The following is a 23,517-nucleotide window of genomic DNA, read 5'->3' as shown; positions in this document are numbered from 1 at the left end:
AAGGAATAAGATGAAAATGTTTTTAAATTGATTTCGAAAATTTAATTTTGATAATAATTTTTATATATTTAATTTTCAGAGCTTGTTTTTAATCCAAATATAACATATTTATATGTTTTTGGAATCAGCAAATGATGGAGAATAAGATGAACGTAAATTTGGATTACAATTTTCAGATTTTTAATGACCAAAGTCATTAATTAAATTTTAAGCCACCAAGCTGAAATGCAATACCGAAGTCCGGGCTTCGTCGGACATTACTTGACCAAAATTTCAACCAATTTGGTTAAAAAATGAGGGCGTGACAGTGCCGCCTCAACTTTCACGAAAAGCCGGATATGACGTCATCAAAGACATTTATCAAAAAAATGAAAAAAACGTATGGGGATATCATACCCAGGAACTCTCATGTCAAATTTCATAAAGATCGGTCCAGTAGTTTGGTCTGAATCGCTCTACACGCACGCACGCACACACACACACATACACACACACACACACACATACACCACGACCCTTGTCTCGATTCCCCCCTCTATGTTAAAACATTTAGTCATAACTTGACTAAATGTAAAAAGGTGTGGTTATGCTGGAGTGTAAGTGTGTGTGAGTAGACTCAGCACAGACAGAATTGATTGTCTAACTGCACTGTCATGCAGCCACATACGTATGTGTTCATTTAATTCTTCTTTTACTTTTAGATGAAGTCATCAGATCAATGTGATTAGAGTAGAAGATCAGTGCATGTGTAGAACCTGTTTTAAAATGCAGTGTCAGATACGAATGACAATGGACAGAGAAAGTGCATGTTTTTAAGTGCCTAGACTCGACAGTACACCAGAGACAAAGAAAAAAACACAACTTAAAAAGGAAATGCTGAGAAAGAGCATTGAACAAACAAGAGAACCCCAAAATTATAAAAATAAATAAATTGCGCAGTAATACTTATAGGTCTTTTGAAGAGCATTGACTTTAACAGTTTCTGCTGTTGCTAAACTTGTTCCTTCCTGTACACTTTTCAGTTTATAAAAAAAATATATAATTATATATACATGTAATGATGTATATATATTTATGTTGTCTTCCCAGCTGTCATTTGGCTTCGGTCATTTCAATTTGAAAATTGAAAAGTTGGTGAATGTGAACATTCAGAATGAACAGTAGCAAAACAAAATTTCGTCTTGACTACTTGAGACTGATTTTCTGTATGTCAAAATGCACCTTGAACATGTAAGAGAACTGACCTTGCATTTGTAGTTGTAATGAACTGTCATAAATTACAAGGAACACACAACAGAAAAGAATTAGAATTGCATGCTTAAATTTCAGAATTTTGTAGTCTGGTCTCTAGTCTTTTTTCACCATTATTTGCCTGGGCATGCAAGTTGTCAGATATGTTATATTTTTTCAGCTTTTTTTCTTCTGACTTTTTCTCTGTAGTGTCTCACGCATTTAAAACATTTTTTGGGGTTTTTGTTCAAAAAGTTCTCAAAAGGAATGATATATCATATTGTTTCTGTTTAAATTTGAAAAGCGCAGGGTGTAGGTAGACTCAGGAGCTGCAAAGATGACCCCTGACTGCATGCAGCGTTACTTTAAACTGTGCTGAAAATGGTCCATGGTGTGTTAGAAAATAAATTTTGACTAAAACCTGTGAAATCTAATCATAATGGTTTCTTACACTTGGTTGTAAACTTGTATATGTATATATATATATAAAGTCTGATATGTGTTTTTCGTACACTGATGCTCATAACATAAACTTTTGTGTACAGGTAAAGTTTCCAGGAGAACTGCTTGTTTGTTTGTTTGTTTGTCTTTGACATATTCTTTCCTCTTGAATAGGGTAACAGGTGAAAGTTTTATTCAGTTGGTTGGGTCGCTTGAGAAAAGACAGTAATGGTACTTGGTCTTTGTTTTCAATCATTTGTTTTTTTTTCGCCTTTTGTAGTTGTTGTTGCCCAACATGGCTGAAGGTAAAACTTTAGAGCAGTTAATATATGACATTTGCATGAAATCGCTGGGTATTCAGTTTTTATTTTCATCTTGAGACATGAATGTTCTTCAGTTAATTGTGGATTGCATTCAAGTCAGCATCCAGTATATGGGTAACTTTGAATAGATTGTAGGTACACAGTCAGTATTCTGAAAGCATAATTATTTACATGGTCAGCAATAAAATCTACCACACTAAACTGTCAGGTGTTTGGTATACAAATTCAATTACAAATCTGCTCCCTTGAAAACCTCCCTTCCCAAGCACAGTTCAGCCCCTTCCACTTCTCCTTCTACCCTTCAGCCACTTCAGACATTCTTACCATCAATATGCATACAATCATGTAAGACAAGCAGCAAAAAAGAGAAGATTCAGGAACAAATAAGGACTGATATCAATACATGTATTACTCTTTTAAGTCTCGTTTAAAAGTACTTATTTTACATCTTTAGATGGATGTATTCCGTTGCTGTGTTGTTGATTCAATTCATATTTGATGACAGTACTGTTCTAATGATTTTCTCTTTGTTTTCTTCTCTTTTTTTTTCAGACAAGTCTCAACCGGTTTGCTCATGCGATGACAGAAATGACGAGGTACTATGGGGTAAGTGGAATTATACTGATACCTTTGGAGATTTTTCTTCATTCTTTCGTTTCTTGTTTTCCTTCTTTTAGAGACGGTTGAAAGTGTGAATTGAATGTGGATGTGCAAATTTGAATGTATAGGCTGTTATTTTGTGAATCTCCCTCCCTCACCCTCTCTCTCTCTCTCTCTCTCACTGTCTCTCTCTTGTAAAATAAAGTTCAGTTAATTCAATTCAATTTAATTCAATTCTCTCTCGGTTTCTCTCACATTTTTCCTCTCCGGCTGGTGGTTAATCTTTAGAGCCAGTCGGGTTCAAACCTACAAATATTATTGTAAGGTACTTTCAGTATGTTGTGGTATGGTTAAATCATATGAATGGCTTCAAAGTACATATTCAGTGTCACACAGCTTACATATCCAAGTTTTTGCTAACACCTGGTACGTGTGTTACTCAACTCAGTTTTTGTGCCTGCAGTCTGAAGGGTATTTTGAGGTTCATTAATTTGAGACTGAAAAATGGTTAATTCTGAAACTGTATAATTCAAATGATATCATACTCGACAGTAATTGTGCTTGCTTTCGTTTCAGATCTTAATGGACCAAGCTCATAGATCTGTATGTAAGAATCTCAACTCCTTCATCAAAAAGTAAGTATTCCTTTAAGAGTCTTATAAATACAGAACACAATTGATGGTTTGTGGTGAGAATGAAATGCTGCAGTAGAATTCTCACAGTGCAAAACAAGCTTGCCACTGTTGAGGGGAAAGACTTCCTTATACAAAGATCAAAGTACTGCTGAAAGTATTAAAATAATATTTTATGAGTGGAGTTGACCCATATATTGATACTACAGACGAATAGTGGATTTACTTGTGCCCAGGGTTTTCATTCAACATGTAGGGCTTTGTGAAATGTTCTTGCAAAAGAAACTTAGTAAAATAGGGTCAAAGGGAAACTTGTTCATCAAAACTGTGTTTCTCTAGCTTGTACTGTGACCTTGATTGAATATCTTTACAGTGATGACTGAAGTACAAAGTGTCACTGTATTGTATTCTATTCTGTTGTTTTGCAGTGTACAATGAATCATTTCCTTGATCATATGATAAGGTAATGTATTGCAGTGTAGTGTATCATGTTCTTTTATCTTCACGTTTTAGAGACATACGCAAGATGAAGGACATGCGGAAACAGTTTGAGAAGATCAGCGATGACCTTGACGCGGCCTTGGTACGCAACTCGCAAGCTCAGAAGACTAAACCCCAGGAGTGTAAAGAGGCCCTGAACGACCTGACCACCATGAAGAGTTGCTTTGCTCACACTTCCCTGGACTATGTGTTTGAGGTAAACATGTACACTCCAAACAGAATTCAACCTTCTTCTTCTTCTTCTGCTTCTTCTTCTGCTTCTTCTTCTTCTTCTTCGTTCATGGGCTTAGATCCCACGTTCACTCATGTTTTTAGCACGAGTGGAATTTTACGTGTATGACCGTTTTTACCCCGCCATTCAGGCAGTATACGCCGATTTCGGGCGACAGAATTCAACCAATTTTGAACACAGTTCTGTAACAAGTTTTGTTCACTTTTTGACATTGTACATAGTTCTGCTGGGAAAAAAGTATCACAAATGGTGTCCAGGAGTTCTTTCTTTCTTTCTTTATTTTGTGTTTAACGTCGTTTTCAACCGTTCATGGTTATATCGCGACGGGGAAAGGGGGGGGGATGGGATAGAGCCACTTGTTAATTGTTTCTTGTTCACAAAAGCACTAATCAAAAAATTGCTCCAGGGGCTTGCAACGTAGTACAATATATGACCTTACTGGGAGAATGCAAGTTTCTAGTACAAAGGACTTAACATTTCTTACATACTGCTTGACTAAAATCTTTACAAACATTGACTATATTCTATACAAGAAACACTTAACAAGGGTAGAAGGAGAAACAGAATCCGTTAGTCGCCTCTTACGACATGCTGGGGAGCATCGGGTAAATTCTTCCCCCTAACCCGCCGGGGGAGTGTCCAGGAGTGTTCGTATAGTAAATACATAAAGTTCATTTGAACACTATGTGTTTTTTAAGTGTGCCTCTTCCACTAGTAGAACTATGTACTGTCACAAAGTGGTCAAAACTTGTTACATAAATGTGTTCAAAATGTGTTTAATTCTGTTTAATGTGTACATACAGACACGCATGCAGGCATACACACACACACTCAAGGGACCAAACCCCAGGATGGTAAAGAGGCCTTGAAGGACAACATCTTCATGAAAAGACACCGTGCTCACATTTCCAATCGACTACCGTTACACAGGCATGGGAATTGTCTGCGGATTTCCGCGAAAATGAAATTACGTTTCAGCAAAAATGAAAAATTGTGTGCGAAAATAAAAAAAATTGTCCGCGGCAAAAAAAAAGGTAAATTAAATTATATGTTACTATTGTCTCTCTATCCATTATTTGCTTACACGAGAACTATCAAAATATTGGTCTAAAATTCGTTTTCCTTCCGGGGGGCTTCGTCCCCCTGATCCCCCCAACGGGGCTCTGCCCCTGTACCCCGCCGGGGCCTAGGCGGCCCTTGGACCTTGGCCTATTTTCAGAATTTTTTCTATTTTGGAATTCCCATGCCTGGTTACATCCAAAAATTAAAGCTCAGGGCTCAAGAAATGCACCACACAGGCAGTACTTTGACTTGAGTAAATACATTGTGATGTTATGCACCGTACAACCTGATGTACGTAGTCATGATTTGAACTGGTATCTTTAGTTTAAACACGGCATGCTTTGAGTCAAATAATTATACTTACCACTAGCACTGCAAAACCATTGATAAGGATGCACAATATATGTGAAACCGTCTGCTTTTTTGAAGGGAGGGAATTTTCTCTGGCGTGCAGATTGATTATCTATACCAGTTGTAGCCTCCCTTGAGTTGTGTGCAGCTAATACATGTATCTTTTTGTTTTTTAATCAGTAGTTTATTGTTAGTAATATATTTGTGAAAGAACACTGCTTCTTTGTAATTAAAAAGCAAACAAACACAAATCTGTCACACGTCCTTTTCTGGGTCCACAGGTCAATGTGCTACATTCAAAGAAAAGATTTGAAGTCCTGGATACTGTAAGTGTTGTTTTATTGTATCTTTTGCATTTGTGTCTCTGTGTGTGTGCTCATTTGTTTATGTGTATGTTTGCGTCTGTGTAAGGAGAGGGATAAAGAACAGATTTGAAGTTATGGACTCAGTAACTGGCCGTATAAAATTTCATCTCACACGGCATCACTGCAGAGCGCCTAGAACTGTACCCACGGAATATGCGCGATATAAGACTCATTGATTGATTGATATGTGTGAGTATGTGTTTGTGTCTGTGTGTGTGTGTCACTGTGTGTTTCTGTGTATGTGCATCTGGGTGTGTGAGGAGTGGTATGTACGTCTGCTTGTGAATGAGTTTCTTTAAATGTAAACGGACAGCTTTGTGTTGAATCACTGCTTGTCACTAACTTTTGAGAATATAAATTGCAACAATGAATTAATGAAACAATCATTTTTGTTCCAGATGCTGTCATTTATGCACGCTCAGAGCACATTTTTTCATCAAGGTCATGACCTCTTTGCTGACCTTGACCCACATATGAAAGAAATCGCTACACAGGTAGGCATACATGCACACAAGTATCAATTTACTTCAACTACAGAGATCCACACTCCTTGGAAAAAATGTTTTTCCTCCTTTCAATTTTTTTTTTCAGACTAAGACACAAATGTTGTTCCAGTTAAGTGCTGTTTAATACAATAATATAATAATTTTATAATGTAAACAAGATAATAGCTTGGCGTACAAGTGTAATTTTTAAACCTGTATCATGGCATTGGTTTTTTTTGTTTTGTTTTGTTTTGTTCGTTCATGGGCTGAAACTCCCACGGCTTTTACGTGTATGACCGTTTTTACCCCGCCATTTAGGCAGCCATACGCCGCTTTCGTAGGAAGCATGCTGGGTATTTTCGTGTTTCTATAACCCACCGAACTCGGACATGGATTACAGGATCTTTTTCGTGCGCACTTGGTCTTGTGTTTTGCGTGTACACACGGGGGTGTTCGGACACCGAGGAGAGTCTGCACACAAAGTTGACTCTGAGAAATAAATCTCTCGCCGAACGTGGGGATGAACTCACGCTGACAGCGGCCAACTGGATACAAATCCAGCGCGCTACCAACTGAGCTACATCCCCGCCCTCATTGTTCTTTTAACCTGCTTTGTAAATTCTTAAAATTCAGGTGAAAGAAAGAGGGTACATTAAGCTTCAGTTCTATTTCAAAATTCAGTTTTGAATTGTCACAGAGTTAAAAGGCAATTGATCTCTAATTTTGATTGCTAAATGCAAAGACCTTTGGACAGTCTTGTTTAGCTTAGTAAAATCTCTTTCAGTTGAAATGTTTACAGTGAATCCACCTCCCCTTCCCCCTCCTCCCCCCCCCCCCCTCCCCCACTTCATGACTTAAGACTTATTCCTCTTTCAGGACTCAGTTCATAACCCCTGTTACTGTACCTCAGTTTTAAGACTCCGTATCTTCCAAGATCTTGTGGTCTTAAACTGTAGCATATATACTTTTTGTTTGTTTGTTCTTTTGCTGAGAGTTTAACTGAATGAAACGATGGGAGAGAATTTTTTTTAGTTTCTGCATACAGATATCTTGGAAACAGGTTAGGGAAGTTTCAAAGTCAATGCCTGTTTTGTTTTTCATGTCAATGATTTTTGCGTTTCTTTGAAGTAGCTTTTGTATGTTTTGGGTTTAGCTCAGGACAGTTCTAGTTCCTCCTATATATATTCTACAGGTTGAAGAGTTGAGCGAGAAAGCCAAAGTTGAACGCAAAGAGATGGAGGAAAGACACACGCTGGTTCAGCAAAAGGTAAGTTTGTGTGTGTGTCACTGTGTGTGTGTCCATGTGTGTGTTTGTGAGCATGTGTTTGTGTCAGTGTTTTGACGTGCGCATGTGTGTATGTCTGTGTGCCCTCTGTCAGTCTGTGTCTCAATCTGTGTGTCCATGTGTGTGTTTGTGTGCATATGTTTGTGTCAGTGACTGTCTGTGTGTGTGTGTATGTTTGTGTGCCCTTCGTCTGTCTGTGTCTCAGTCTGTGTGTGTTTGTGTCAATAACTGTCTGTGTCTGCACCTGTGTGTATGTTTGTGTGCCCTCTGTCTGTCTCAGAGTGTCTCAGTCTGTGTGTGTGTGTTTGTGTGTTTTATATTTACCCCTTTTGTTTGCCAACGGTGAAGTTAAGTGTGACGTGATGATGATCATGATCAAGGACGTATTTCATATTGTTCATCTGCACCTTGTCCTGTTTATGTATACACATATATGCGTGTTCATTGCCAGTGCTTGCTACAGTGTTGGTGTTACTCATTGTCTGTGCTTACTCAAGTTACTGTGATGTCTTTGGTGAGAACGTTATTTTGATAACATTATGACATGACGGGTTGTTTCTGCTCTGTCTTTTTGCTTGTGTGTGTATCTGTCCTGTCTTTCTCTCTTTCTGTCACATGTGTCAGTGAGTGTGTGTGTGTGTGTGTGTGTGTGTGTGTGTGTGTGTGTGTTTTATCATTGTTGTTGGTGATAAAGTAACTGACAATAACATGTTTTTGCCCATTTCTTGTGACCAAATGTGGACATACTGTTCAGGTGCTTTTTGTGATAGTAATATATTCAGTGATTGTATAGTTTATTTATATCTGTTCAACATTATCTCCCTCCGTCTCTCTCTCCCTCCCTCTCCTCTCTTTCCTCTCTCTCTCTCCCTCCTTCTCTCCCTCTCTCTCTCTCTCCCTCTCTCTCCCTCCCTATGTATCCCTCTCTATCTCTCTCTTCCTCTCTCTCTCTTCCTCTCTCTCTCTCTCTCTCCCTCTCTCTCCCTCCTCTCCCTCTCCCTCCTCTCCCTCCTTCTCTCCCCCTCTCTCTCTCTCTCTCTCCCCTCTCTCTCTCTCCCTCTCTCTCCCTCCTTCTCTCTCTCTCTCTCTCTCTCTCTCTCTCTCTCTCTCTCTCTCTCTCTCTCTCTCTCTCTCTCTCTCTCTCTCTTCATCTATCTCTCTTTCTCTCTTTCTCTCACATTCTTGAATTCAGCCTGAGGAAAGACATACGATCTTCCATCTATAAAAGTTAACAACCAGAGTTTGTACAAAAGTGTTTTAATACTGTGAAGAAACTGCTAAATGTTCACAACATATGGGTTCACTTCTATGTGAAACATCTACAGTGAACAGCAGAAAGGGTAATCTTTGTTTTGACACAAAACAAAAAGGACCCGAGATGAGTCATTTTATTTACACATATTATGTACATCGTAAGCTAACCCCCGTGCTCTTGTGAACATAGAAAGTGAAATCTGAGTCTAAAAAAAAAATCTTTTTCTTCTCCCGGTGCGTTCCTGAGCTTTTTATTCTCAGGGTCACATTTTGGTGAGAGTTTGTTTGTGCCAGCCACCGTTTTTACCCTGCCCTTTTGGCAGCAAGACATCGTCTTCTAGGATGTGCATGCTATGTATCTGCAGTGTGTTTCCAAGACCCTAGACTTTGGTATCAGTCTTTGTGCATGCATTTGCACACAAGTATAGTACAATTCCAGCCGCTTGGAGTCTGTACTGAATATTGACCCTGGGAGGTATTAATAATCCCCACTGTACTTATGTTCAAACCGACACTAATACTAATAGCTAAACATGGTTCCTAGTTGGTAAAAATGGTCGTCAAATGAGAACAATATCTGTCTAATGATAAACATATAGAATCTTATTTTTCACCCGTCAGATAATTGTTTTTATTAGAAATTCTTGTGTAAGCCAAGATGAAAAAAACAGATAAATAAATAATAAATTCAAGAACTCAGTCACAGACATTGTTGTGATTTTGATTTTGTTTAGTTTTGTGTGAATACATGTACATGTACTGTAATGATAGTATTATTTTCATTCCACAAATGTCACTGATAGTGATAACATTCAGTGCAGAGTGCTGTTCATCAGTAAAACACTTCTAAAATGCTAAAGTGTGGAGTAGTTACCAACACTTTGTGTGAGGAATACAATTTTCTCGCAACACAGACAAGTCAAACTCTGAGGACATTTCAAAGAACAAGAGAAGTGCTCAAAGTGTACCTCCTCTGAACAAAACTGCTAGATACCCAAACCTCCAAAGAAGGTTTTGTGTGTCTCTGTCTGTTGCTTCCTCCTTTTCAGAGTACTTGTCACCCCTTTTCTCTGTAAAACTCTAAGTAATCTTACTTTGAAGTACAGCAGTGGACAGAAATTGCCAGCAGCCATTTGTTTCCTCCTTCCGAGGCTCTGCATCTTCGGATTAACTCCGTATCTTGGGATAAAGTCAAACAATGAGCATTGCAAGCTCTGTCCACCAAACAATTAACAAAAGCCTTTCAGCAGCTGGACTGTTGTTTTGCAGTTGCAAACCTTCAGCTGATTTGCATCTTATCTTCACTTGTGCCTTCAGTGACACTTGTTCACACATCACCATCAAACCTATCGCGCTGTGTTTGCTTAAGTTGACTTTTCGACCACCGTGTTAGCATCTTTGCTGTTCTTGTTCCTTCGCTTCCGTCCTTTGCCCTTCTTGCCTCGCCTTTTGCGTCCTTTTCCTTTACCTTTCCTCTGACCCCTCTTCTTCCCTCCCTTGCGATGCTTTCGGTGCTTCCTCAGACGTTTGGTGGTCGGGGATTCAGGAGCAGGAGTGGTAGGGCCGATGGGTGTGACTGCCGCGAGGGCAGGGTCTTCGCGCATGTTGTAAGGGACAAGATTATTTCCATCCGCAGCCTGGGGTTTATCAGAGAGAGAATCGGCAACGCGCAGGTTGTCTGCAGGAGCATCAGCAACCGGGGCGTTATCGGCTATCGATTTGTCTCTCATCATCCTGTCATATTCTTCTTGGCTCGGAGTTTGTGGCTCTGGTGCTACCTCAGCAAACTCGTCTGCGTCCAGGTCACGGATCTCACGACTTTTGAGGGTGTAGGGCTGTTCGCAGATGACAGGCTCGTACTTGGAGAATTTGATGTCGCTGTGCACCATCCAGTCCCTCAGCCAGGCCAAGCGTGTGTCACACAGCCAGGAGTTCCCGTCGATGGACAGAGCATCCAGAGCTGGGAACACCTCCTGGATGTTGGGCGACATGGTGTGGATGTCGTTGTAGGTCAGGTCGACGTCCTTGAGGTGCTTCAAGGGCACCATAGGGGTCTCCTCAATCATCTTGACGAAGGCCTTGCCCAGCCCGGGGCTGTTCATCATGCTGAGAGTTTTCAGATTGGGCATCTCGGGGAGGAAGTTCTGCTCCAGCGTGATCCTCTCCCCGCACATGTCCAGGTGCAGGGAGGTGAGGTTCCCCAGGTCGTGGAAGGCACCGTCCTCGATCTTCTCCAGGGGGTTGTTGGACAGGGAGAGCGTGGACAGGTTGCGCAGGGCGCTGAAGGTGCCCGACTCAATCACCCGCAGCCGGTTGCTGCGGAAGTTGACGGACTTGAGGAACCTGAGCCCCTTGAAGGTCTGGTTGTGGATGCCGTTGATCTTGTTGTTCTCCACATTGATGTAGTGCAGGCGGGAGGTGTTGGTGAAGAGGCCGTCCTCGATCTCTTGGATCATGTTGGAGTCCATGTAGAGCTTTTGCAGGTTGTCAGGAATGCGGCGCGGCACGTAGACCAGCTTGTTGTTACGCAGCCACAGCTCTTCCAGACCCGTCAGCCCGTCCAGCGCCCTGTTGGCCACAAAGTGGAGTTGGTTGTTGTTCAGGGCTAGCAGGCGCAGGTGGGTCATGTTCTGAAACAAGAGGAACGTGTGGGTTGACATTGTGTTGAGTTAGGGATGAAATCAAACAGACCTTAGATTGAAATTGTGTAGTGTTTAGGTTAAAATTGTGCAGAGTTAAGGGGCTTGTAAATTGGGATGAAATTGTGTAGAGTTTGGTTGAAAGTTTGCAGACTTTGGGTTGAAATTGTGCACCTGCGGACAAGTGTGGTAGGATCACATTCCATGATTTTTTTCATTGTGTGATGTAACACCTCTTCAAAATCGGGATGCTAAAAGTAAACGATTACAGCCCTTCGAAAAATATCTGTCCTTCAATATGGACTTCTTTATAAAGGAGCATAGCACCCAAATTGTAAAATAAAAATATCCATATAACCAAGGAATTAAGTTGATCACATCTACTTGGTCCGAGGATCACGAACAAACTCTGATAGGAAAACAGAAATCAAAATGAATACACACAGCAAAGTCAGTGTCATTGATCTGCATGATGTTGTTGTCACTGAGGCGGAAGTCGGAGACGGAGGAGGGCATGGTGGTGGGGACGTGGGTCAGTTTACAGTTGTCAAAGTCCACCAGTTGCAGGACGTTGGTGGAGAACTTCATGTCCGGCACCGTTACCAGTGGATTCTTGTTTAAGAACAGGTATCTGCAGAGGGAAGAAAAGAGTAGAAAATAATATCTGCGAAATATTGCTCAGGGTCTTCCGAATGCAGCATTTGTTTTTAGCGGTACAGTGGAACCCCCCTTTTTAAGACCCCCCCCCCCCCCAAATTAAGACTCCCTCCTTTTTAAGACCTTGTTTTCTCAGACTTTCTGTTCAAAACCTCTGTAAGATTACCCCCATATTAAGACTCCCTCTTTTTAAAGACCAGATTTTCTCAGATTTTTTTAGGTCGGAAAAGGGGGGTTCCACTGTATTTAAATCCTGCTAGACACGTCCTTACACACATCCTCAACTGACCTCAACGTCTCCAGATGAAGGAAAGCCTCTGGGTGGATCTTGGTGATGCGATTGTCCCTGAGGTCGAGGTAGTGGATCCTGGTGGGCACCTTGAGGTCGTTCTTGCCGATGGCCCGCAGTTTGTTGAAGGCCAGGTTGAGCTGGAAGAGCCTGGGGGTGTAGTCGAAGATGCGTGCGATGGAGCGGATGCGGTTGTCCTGCAGGGAGAGGGTCTGCAGGTTGCGCATGCCCTCAAAGCCCTTGCTGTAGATCTTGACCAGCTGGTTGTTGGAGAGGTCCAGCGTCATCAGCTTGGGCAGCTTGGCAAAGGCCGCCTTTTTCACCACCCTGACCTTGTTTCCTGTGGGCATGAAATACATGTGTAGGATGGGTTATTGTTGGAGGTCTTAACCAGCTGGTTGTTGGAGAGGTCTAGAGTCGTCAGCTTGGCAAAGGCCGCCTTTTTAACCACCCTCGCCTTGTTTCCTGTGGGCATGAAATACATGTGTAGGATGGGTTATTGTTGGAGGTCTTAACCAGCTGGTTGTTGGAGAGGTCTAGAGTCGTCAGCTTGGCAAAGGCCGCCTTTTTCACCACCCTGACCTTGTTTCCTGTGGGCATGAAATACATGTGTAGGATGGGTTATTGTTGGAGGTCTTAACCAGCTGGTTGTTGGAGAGGTCTAGAGTCGTCAGCTTGGCAAAGGCCGCCTTTTTAACCACCCTCGCCTTGTTTCCTTTGGGCATGAAATACATGTGTAGGATGGGTTATTGTTGGAGGTCTTAACCAGCTGGTTGTTGGAGAGGTCTAGAGTCGTCAGCTTGGCAAAGGCCGCCTTTTTCACCACCCTGACCTTGTTTCCTGTGGGCATGAAATACATGTGTAGGATGGGTTATTGTTGGAGGTCTTAACCAGCTGGTTGTTGGAGAGGTCTAGAGTCGTCAGCTTGGCAAAGGCCCTCTTTTTAACCACCCTCACCTTGTTTCCTGTGGGCATGAAATGTGTAAGATGGATTATTGATGGATAGATCTTGACCAGCTGATTGTTGGATAAGTCCAGCGTCATCAGCCTGGGCAGATTTGTCTAGAGCACCTTTATTCACCACCCTGACTTTGTTTCCTGTGGGCATGAAATGTGTAAGTTGGATTATTGATGGATAGATCTTGACCAGCTGATCGTTGGATAAGTCCAGCGTCATCAGCCTGGGCAGATTTGTCTAGAGCACCTTTATTCACCACCCTGACTTTGTTTCCTGTGGGCATGAAATGTGTAAGTTGGATTATTGATTGAGATCTTGACCAGCTTGACAGGTCTTGAGTCGTCAATTTGGGCAGATTGGCAAAGGCTGCTTTTTGCACCACACTCACCTTGTTACCTGTGTGAGATGAGTGACGCTTGAGATCAATTATATCTGTAGTGATGCTGACATTCCGATGCGTAGGGCTGTCGTTTTTTTTCCAGAGAGGAGTTGTATCTACATTGGTTCTTAACGATACGTTCTTTCTCGTGTACACCGTATTGTTAATCAGCGTAGATCCGTCCAGGCGTTTACATGGATTAAGATTATATCCTTCCACTATGACACATACCACAAAAAGATCTAGTTTCTCCACCACAACCACGACCACGAAAGCGTCGATCAGGAGAAAAAAAACAACACACAAAACACAAACTTACACACACACACACACACACACACACACACACACACACACACACACACACACACACACACACAGACTCTCACACACAGTGACACACACACACGCACACACACACACACACACACACACACACACACACACACCAGCAAAAACAACACCACAGTGAACCCACCTTTCAGCCTCAGCACCTCAACATTGCCCAGCTTCTGGAAACTTCGGGTCCCCAGAACACGCAGGTGGTTGTTGTCCATGACGATGGTGCGGATGCCGCTGGGGAAGTCTTTGGGAGGGGTGATGAGGCTTCTCTTGGAGCATTCCGCAATACCGTTGCTGCAGGACACGCAACGAGATGGACATTTTGATGACCTGCTCGGTGCGGCCTGGCTGACCGTGACGACGATGGCCAAGGTGAAGAGGACACGCTGCAGGGTCGTTGCCATGGTGATGATAATGTAGGTCAAGGTCACAAAAGTGTCGAGTTGGAAAAGATTTTAGCTGGTGGCTGTCGAAAAGAAAAGCGGGAATTGATTAATATCAGCAGCAGCAACAAGAACAAGAACAGCAACAAAAACAAACATTATAATATTTTTTCCTGGACACGTAAATTCAGCACTTATCACTTGAAAAAACACCTTTTTCACCATAAATCAACCACTCTCATTCGTTTTTTGTTTTAAGCGCATTAAAGTGCAGCATGACAAAATCGGATGCATTCACCACGCTTTAAAAAATCCAAAACCTTTCATTGCGATAGAACCGATGTAAAAAAAAAAAAAAGAAATGAAATAACTACACGTTTTCTCCATTCCTGCTGAGTGGGCAAAAAGTGCACCGCATGACCCGAGAGGGACAACATTTGAGGATGGGAAAAAGCATTCCAGCAACCGGTGCAGGAAGGAAGGAAGCAAGGAAGGAAAGAAGGAAGTGGCTAAGTAGCCGTAATTCTGCAAGTTGCAGGAAAAGGTTACGTCGCGGCTTCCAGCATAATATGACAGCTAGAGAGAGGGAGGATGGCAGAAGGTTAAAGGATAAAAATGTCATTTACACGGTTTCTTTTTCATCCCGTTGCGTTTTACCCCCTGGAAAGGTTAGGAATAGGAGGAGTGCTTGTGGGATCAGATTTTTTGTATATGTCGAGAATAAAAATAAAAGCAGCAGGTGGTTTGAATTGGTGTAGGTGGTGGTTTTACAGCCTCATTATCCGTCTGTATTAATCACTCTGTCTGTTTGTCTGTCTGTCTGTCTGTCTGTCTGTCTGTCTGTCTGTCTGTGTGCGTGTGTGTGTCTCTCTCTCTTTCTCTCTCTCTTTCTCTGTCTCTCTCTCTGTGTCTCTCTCTCTCTTTCTCTCTCTCTCTCTGTCTACCTCTCTCTCTCTCTCTGTCTCTCTCTGTCTCTCTCTGTCTGTCTCTCTCTCTCTCTCTTTCTCTCTTTCTCTGTCTCTCTCTCTCTCTCTTTCTCTCTGTCTCTGTCTCTGTCTTTCTCTATCTCTGTATCTCTCTCTCTCTCTCTCTCTCTCTCTCTCTCTCTCTCTCTCTCTCTCTCTCGTACCTCCTTTTCTCTAAAATGCAAATCAGTGATGCAACAGCACTGTAGTCGAAAGTTAATATGAGATCATCATCGTGCACGAACACACACACACACACACACACACAAACAACACACACACACACACACACACACACACACACACACACACACACACTCACACACACACACACACACACACACACACATATATATATATAGGCCCTATACACACACACACACACACACATACACACACACACACCCCTCCCCCCCCCCCCTTTTCCTTCGGTTTCAAATGGTAATAAATCAAGATCACACTCTGAGTTATGCCTTTGCCCTCGTGATGAACTGTTACACTGCAGGATTGAATTCTTTGTAGCTTGATGGCAAGGTCTTAACTTGAGCTGCGGTTTGAGAGTCCAGTTGATCTTTCGGGTACCTTTTCCACAACTGAACTTTCTCAGATGACTGTTCTATCACCAGTGCTTTGTGCCTGCATGCACGAAAAATGAACGTTTTTCTCCTTCTCTTCATTCGCCATATTGTTATTCTTCATTTCTTCCCTGGGATGTTGCTCGGATTAATCACAGTCTCCGACAAATTGTCCGAAATGGCCAAACACATTTTTTTTCTTCAATTTTTGAAGGCTTCGCGTGTTTCTTCTTCTTTTCTGCTTTGCAGGGGGAATATAAATGTGGATTTGCTTTTTGACTAAATATTTTAACATTGACGGGGAATCGAGACGAGGGTTGAGGTGTGTGTGTGTGTTTGTGTGTGTGTGTGTGTGTCTGTCTGTCTGTCTGTCTGTGTGTGTGTGTAGAGCGATTCGGAGAAAACTACTGGATCGATCTTCATGAAATGTCACATGAGAGTACCTGGGTATGATTGATATCCCCAGACGTTTTTTTTTTTGAGAAACGTCTTTGATGACGTCATATCCGGCTATTTGTGAAAGTTGAGGCAGCACTATCACGCCCTCATTTTTAAATCAAATTGATTAAAATTTTGGTCAAGCTATCTTCGACGAAGTCCGGACTACGGGATTGAATGTCAGCGTGGCAGCCTAGAATTTAGTTAATTAGTTTGCTCATTAAAGTTGTAATTAAAATCGAGTTTTCACTCACAGCTTTAAAAATGATTGAATCGTATTCCTCAATTGTTCCTGAATTCAAATATATATATATATAGTTTACTCTAAAAATGTGCTCAAGTTTACAGAAAATAGGTTAAGTAAGTACTGCGTTCGCACGCTACGCGGAGACGAGCGTGACCCGTCTCGGTCTTTTGGTGTGGTTAGTCGAGACTATCTTAATAATTATAGTCTCGGTGATGACTTTGATGCCGACAGCTTGACTAAATGTTTGTATATCGCTTCAAGTGACTTTTTTTTTTTTTTTTTTTTATATTTTGTATAGTGTTTGTAAGACACGTCATCCTTTTTCCAAACCGCGTGCCTGTAATTTTGCATAATTGCGGTGTGCTATATCTTGTAATATATTTCCGTGTGGGAGGGTGAATGATGCACGGGAAATACCACGAAAATTACCGCTTGTTTCAGTCTCGACCAAGCGTGTGACACTGATGTAATGTGAAACAATGCCTGGTCATGTATTCTCAGCAGTTTCTTTTCAAAACGCGGTAGTTTTGGTTTTGCCCTCTTACTCAATCCTGTTCTCAACTTTGTGATTGATCTATTAAAGCTGTGGACTATTTATGACTTTCCGGGGCTACGAGGTTGAAAAATAGGGATACAATCATGTACAGAATTCTGTACAGCAAACGCTACCCGAAACCCCACCTATACGGCGTGTATGACCTTGGCGTTTTGTCTCTCGGGTAACTTCTGTTCGGTTCGGTTCAGTTCAAGTCTTAATGTCTCTGTCGACTCTCTGTCGGTCTCTGTCTCTGTCCCAGTCTGTCTGTCTCTTTCTCTCTCTGTCGCTCGCTCTCGCTCTCTCTCTCTTTCTCTTTCTCTCTCTCTCTCGCTCTCTCTCTCTCTCTCTCTCTCTCTCTCTCTCTCTCTCTCTCTCTCTCTCTCTCTCTCTCTCTCTGTCGCTCTTTCTCTTTCTTTCTCTCTCTCTCTCTGTCTCTGTCTCTCTCTCTCTCTCTCTCTCTCTCTCTCTCTCTCTTTGTACTTATAATTATCTGCATAGTATGCATTTGATTTTAGGAATAACCACATATGTTTGCTCTTCATGCCTCATCTTCATCATCATCATCATCATCATCATCATCATCGTCATCCTTATCATCACGTGCTGAAGTTTTCCGACCTCCTTTTGTTGGTTAACTTTTTATTTATTTTTTAATTTTCTAATTTTATCATTGTGTATCTGTGCGTCCCAAGGACAGATTGTAAGAAAATTCAATTCTCACTATCGCGCGCGTGTTCGTGTTCTTGCACATTATCGCAAAGTAAATTCAAAATAATTAGCGCAAAAAAAATCAACTTGCGGTTTCGTCTGCATACCTCTTTGGCACATGCCAAAACACAGTGAGAGACAGAGACATACAAGAGTCTGGCGAGACACAGAACACCCAACCCCCGCCCACCACACACGCAGCATCTCTCTCTGTCTCTGTTTGTCTGTCTGTCTGTGAAAGGGAGAGGGAAAAAATCACTTCACTGAAAAACAGAAAAGGGATAGAAAGAAACCAAGACAGAAAAGAAAACCGAGAGAGACAGACATTACACGAGATTCTGGCGAAATTGAGACCCAAACAGAAGGGTTAGCAAAATCGTCTCACTGGGGAAAACAGAAAATAGAGTCAAAGAAAAGCACAGATTCAAAAAACACAAAAAAGAAGAAGAAAAAAAGAGCATTTCTCGACATCGTCAATTTAGCGGGGTTGCAGAGTCTCGGGGTGATTAGAAATGGTGCACCACGTAACGAGCCCAACTAGGAAGATGTTGCAATGTTGCTGATCCTGGCAAGGATTTGAAACAAGTCCGTGATGTGCAGGCATCCTAACCCTAGTATAGTGTTTATTCCTCCTTGGAAATGTTTTCCCCTTCTTCTTTCGTCTCGATTTTCTGGAAGTACTTTTCTTCTGTCGTGATGCTCTGGAAGTATTTTTCTCCTTTCGTCATTCTCTAGAAGTATTTTTCTTCTGCTTTGATTCTTTGGGAGTATTTTTCTTCTGCTTTGATTCTTTGGAAGTATTGTTTTTTGTCCTGCCGTGATTATGGAAATTGAGGAGCTTACTCCAGAGAATTGAGTTCATTTTTTTTCTGTGTCCTTTGTTTGTTGGATTTTTTTCTTTTCAGAAGAAGTTTTTGATTGTTTTTGTAATGGTTCTCAAAGATTGTTTTTGCAGGCATTGAGTTTTCTTGGGTGGGTTGGTGGTGCATTTGTGTTTTGCCGGCGTAATTGCCTTCGCGCGTGTGTGTGTGTGTGTGTGTCCCTGTGCATGCGTGTTTGTGAGTGTGTCTGTCTGTGGCTCTGTGTGTGAGGCCTCCCCTTCTCTCTCTCTCTCTCTCTCTCTCTCTCTCTCTCTCTCTCTCTCTCTCTCTCTCTCTCTCTCTCTCTCTCTCTCTCTTACGTTCAAGACCAAGGTCGTTCACCCTTCTTCTAACCCTCCACCCTCTCATGCGTGCTCCACACCAATCCCCACCCCTCCCCCTCCCGAACCTTGGCAAAACCTGAACCGGTTTCGAATTTTCTTGAAAGCTGCAATTTCACTTGCGCAAATCCTTCTAAAAATTCCAGTCAGGTTTTTGACATACGAGAGACAGTCATCTGTCAGCCTTCATCCTTGCTGTGGCTTCCTTCAATCGCTGAGGTTGTATCGGATTCTGTGTTCGTTTGTGCTAGTGCCAAATGGCCTTGTGCCGTGTTAACAGTACTGACCTTGGCCTGCTTGATTTGACCTTGAGCCTTGCGGAGGCCTTGACTGACGTCATCTGGTTCCAGAAGTCAGAGCTGCTATGGTTTTTAATGTGCTGTCAGATGTGTTTGTGAGTAACGTGAGGAATCGGGGGATCCTGAACATATGTTGAGGTTATGAGACGATTGGAGAAAGGGGAGGGGATACGGGAAGGGGGGGGGGGGGTAGGAGTGAGGATTGCCATTCGGTGATGACGTCTGTTGACGGTCCGCACTGTAACTCACCTTTGTTAGGTAACAAAAACAGTTGGTGAATTTTGTTGTTATTGACCTTTTAAACAAAGTTGAACTTGGGGTGAGATGAGGAGGTGGTGATAATGTGGGACTGAGGATTGCCATTCGGTATTGACTCCTAATCGGGAGGTCGTGAGTTCGATTCCCGGTCGCTGCCGCCTCAGTGGAGGGTTAAGAGTGGAGATTTTTCCGATCTCCCAGGTCACCAAATAAAGAAAGAAAGAAAGATCTCCCAGGTCAACTTGTGTGCAGACCTGCTAGTGAGTTAACCCCCTTCGTGTGTACACGCAAGCACAAGACCAAGTGCGCACGGAAAAGATCCTGTAATCCATGTCGGAGTTCGGTGGGTTATGGAAACACGAAAATACCCAGCATGCCTACTCAACGAAAGCGGAGTGAGCTGACTATGCTCTCAGAGTATAGTGTGGGGAACCCAAATGGGCAAACGAGCTCACACGTAACCAGACAATTCTGGAACGCTGAAGAAGAAGAAAAAGGTATTGATTCCTGTTGAAAGTTTTGCAAGGTCACCGTTGTTGTAGGTACAATGAAACATTTGAGAACTTTTTGATGTCCCCCCCCCCCCCCCCCCTCTAGAAGTAAATAACGAGAAGGATTGGACGATGATGGTGATGGTGTTTGTTGCTTGGGGGGAGGAAGCCGAGTGACGGGTCAACGAAGGACGTTTTTGATGGCTCTAGGCTGTTTAGAAGTGTTGTGGGGGTAACATTAGTGATTGGTGGCTTTTTGTTTCCGTGTCTATGACTAAATGGCTGTCCGACAGTTCAACTTTCCACAAACGTGTTGTGGGTAACGGTGAGGAGTTGGTAAATTCTGTACTCGTTCTGAGGTGTTATTGACCGCTGGTAGTCAGTGGAGCTCTTTAGTTGGAGGGGTACGAGAGAAGATTGAACTTTTACGTAAGTCTTCTATCGGGAGAAGATTGAACTTTTACGTAAGTCTGCTATCGGGAGAAGATTGAACTTTTACGTAAGTCTTCTTTCGACAAAAATAAAAAAATGTCTTGCTAGAATTTGAAATATAGTTAACAGATTGGAAATTTTTTTGCTTACATTTCACACAGACACAGTTTATTTAATTTCCTGTTGTTTGCATCCTTATGTTCTTGAAATAGCATTTTGATCGTTTGCGGGATAACTTATAAAATGCAGGCCTCATGTTTGATTTAGCAAAGCTGGGTCTGATCACGAAAAAACAAATTTAAGTGCTCATATTCTCAGTAATAATTATTTGACAGTCATAGGCACATTTTTCACAATTTTTCATTAAATTATGCCGGTAGGTCGCAGATATTTGAATGTCCCGCAGTATTTAGTACTTACCAGTTTTGACTGCACTGAAACAAAATTCTGAAATTTGGTAAATGGAGCACAATTCCGATAACGTTGTTGTCTCACACTTTCACAATATTATGTTTTCCCCCACACACACAATTTATTGATCGTTCACAGAACAGGAACCTCCACTCTAACGTTCGTTACTACACATTGACTTGAGCAAAATAATTATTGTTGCAGCACCGAGTTATCCGTAGAAATGGCTATAATCAAATAAAATGCACACAATAGAAACAGAGGAAATTTTCCCCACCGAATCCTTTCTAGAAAATTTAATTTGAAACCGGTTGAGCAGGACAACAGTTCTCACAAAATCCTTCCCAAAAAACACACACAATTCGGAACTGATGAGGGAAAAAAGTTCTCCAGAAAAACTTCTTCCAAGAAATTACACACAAACTGCAACTGATGAGGCAGAAATTACCAATGTCCCAATGTTCACGTTATTGTCAACTGCGTATCCTCCACGCCTTTTCCCACAGCGTCGCCGAAGTTCGGAACCTCACGCATCGTACTGAGTCACAGAAACTGCACTGGAAGCATAGGGGCATTTGTTCTGGCTTTCTCTCTCACTCTTGACGTCTTGTGTGTGTCCCGCCTCGCTATTCCACGCCTCTCTGTATGATTCAGTTTCCCAGTGCGCCGCAACAGAATAGTGCTGAGCTCTGCAGGCACGAATCAAAAGTTGTTGTTCGGTTCCGGTGGTTGGTGCAACCACTGATTGAGGCCCTTGCCTTGCTATGTTGTTGTTGTTGTTGTTGTTGTTGTTGTTGTTGTTGTTGTTGTTGTTGTTGTTGTTATGTTGTTGTTGGTTTAGGGGTTTGGTGATGTCTGTTTGTTGATTATTTGTTCTTTCCTTAATACGGGTTATTTTTGGTGTACTGTACTGTACTGTTCCTTGGTTCCTAACCTCCACCCCCCCACCCCCCCCTCACCCTCCTCTTCCGTCTCTGGCTCTATCTCTCTGATTCTCTCTGTCTCTGTCTTTGTCTCGTTCTCATTTGTGTTCTTAAAATGTTCTACAGAATTCTGCTGGAGGATGTCGAGAACGGAGAAATTTGGTGAGCTTTCATTTTGCTTCCCACACCCTCCAAAACGCTCACACACGCCCACTACCCCCACCCCCCCCCCCCCCCCCCCCCCCCCCGTATCCACCTCCCATTTTCAATGTTTCTCTGTCACGTTTTCTCTGTCCTAATCCCCACCCCTGCTTCCCCTTTCACACATACTGCGCGTCCGAAGGCTTCGCGTGATCTGATTTGCTTGTTCTCTAAGTCTTTATCTCTCTCTCCCTCTCTCTCTCTCTCTCTCTCTCTCTCTCTCTCTCTCTCTCTCTCTCTCTCTCTCTCTCTCTCTCTCTCTCTCTCCCCCCCCTCTCTCTCTCCTCCTCTATCTCTCCTCCTCTATCACTCTCCCTCTCACTCCCTCTCACTCCCTCACTCTCCCTCTCACTCCCTCACTCTCCCTCTCTCTCTTTCTCGCTCACTCTCTCGCTCGCTTTCTCTCTCTCTCACTCTCGCTCTCTCTCTCTCTCTCTCTCTCTCTCTCTCTCTCTCTCTCTCTCTCTCTCTCTCTCTCTCTCTCTCTCGCTCGCTCGCTCGCTCTCTCCCTCTATCACTCTCACTTCCTCTCTCTCTCCCTTTCTCCCTCTCTCTTGTGCGCGTGTGTGTTTGTGTGTGTAAAACTTGAGGAAAACTGAAACCGTGAGTGTGAAAAACTTGTGGAAAACTGAAACCAAGTGTTTTCCAGCCTACCCCCCCCCCCCCCCCCCCCCAGGGATCTACCATCCTTGACTCACTCGCAAACTCCGCACAACACCTCCTCCTCCTCCTTCCCACACTCCCGTCAAAATCACACCCGCCATCTGATTAGGAGTGCAACGTGGTGAGGAATTTGGTTTATTAAATCTTTCCACTTGAGCTGTAGAGTAAAAGCATGTCTTTGACACGTCAAGTTTGCGTTGGCGGGTGCTGCCAAAAACAAAAAGCTTGCAGCTATTTGCTGATGTGTGGTTTTTTTTTGTCTGCCCGTATCTTTCTTTTTGTTTCTTGTTAAAAAAAAAAAAAATTTGGTTGCTTCTGTATCTTTTCTGTGTACTATTATTCCTTTCATTTGTCTTTGGTTTGATTTTTAATTTCTGTTCTGTTGAAGGAAGTCTGCAAGACCAACTTTTCCTCTCTTTCTAACCTGAACAACTTTTGCAAGAATAAGTAGAAGACGAATGGGTTTTTTTCGGCGGTGCACTGTCTCTTTCTTCTTTCTTCCTTTCTTCCTTTCTTTCTTCCGGTTATTTGCCTGTCTTTTCCCTCGGTTAGTTTCTGTCTCTTGGCCTTTTTTGAACAATTTTGTTTTCTCTTTTTTTTTTAACACTTTTTCCCGCTCCTTCTGCATTCTGTGTCTTTCGTCTTTGCTTTGTGTGCTCTTTATTCCGTCATTTGGTTTTTCGATATTTTTGTGTGTTTCAGTTTGCATCATGCGCTTATTATCTTGTCTTCTGTTTTGGAAAGTTGGTATGGCCATAC

At 42.4% G+C, this 23,517-nt stretch overlaps 2 protein-coding genes across 5 annotated transcripts in view; one reads left to right on the top strand and one right to left on the bottom strand.

Moving 5' to 3' along the window:
- LOC138978407 (arf-GAP with coiled-coil, ANK repeat and PH domain-containing protein 2-like) overlaps nt 1–23,517 on the top strand; it is a 94,762-nt gene that overhangs the window by 7,337 nt on the left and 63,908 nt on the right. For all 3 annotated transcript variants that reach the window (XM_070351143.1, XM_070351144.1, XM_070351142.1), the window contains 6 exons: nt 2,547–2,600; nt 3,171–3,229; nt 3,740–3,923; nt 5,654–5,698; nt 6,136–6,231; nt 7,415–7,489. In XM_070351143.1, coding sequence (XP_070207244.1) covers nt 2,547–2,600; nt 3,171–3,229; nt 3,740–3,923; nt 5,654–5,698; nt 6,136–6,231; nt 7,415–7,489 — 513 coding nt within the window. The remainder of the gene's footprint in view (nt 1–2,546; nt 2,601–3,170; nt 3,230–3,739; nt 3,924–5,653; nt 5,699–6,135; nt 6,232–7,414; nt 7,490–23,517) is intronic.
- On the bottom strand, nt 8,748–21,695 carry LOC138978408 (leucine-rich repeat-containing protein 15-like). Of its 2 annotated transcripts, none has more exons than XM_070351146.1 (5): nt 21,420–21,695; nt 14,162–14,491; nt 12,347–12,686; nt 11,845–12,031; nt 8,748–11,391 (listed from the first exon to the last, which is right to left on the bottom strand). In XM_070351146.1, the coding sequence occupies exons 2-5, from the start codon at nt 14,427–14,429 to the stop codon at nt 10,126–10,128; spliced, it is 2,061 nt and encodes a 686-aa protein (XP_070207247.1). In that variant the 5' UTR covers nt 14,430–14,491; nt 21,420–21,695; the 3' UTR covers nt 8,748–10,125. The 2 variants fall into 2 exon arrangements, with proteins under 2 accessions (XP_070207247.1, XP_070207246.1); XM_070351145.1 differs by having other exon boundaries at nt 20,981–21,693.

Source organism: Littorina saxatilis, linkage group LG10, assembly GCF_037325665.1.
Source record: "Littorina saxatilis isolate snail1 linkage group LG10, US_GU_Lsax_2.0, whole genome shotgun sequence".
Lineage (NCBI taxonomy): Eukaryota > Metazoa > Mollusca > Gastropoda > Littorinimorpha > Littorinidae > Littorina > Littorina saxatilis.
The sequence above is the reverse complement of the archived record's forward strand: the minus strand, read 5'-3'. Positions and strand labels throughout refer to the sequence as shown.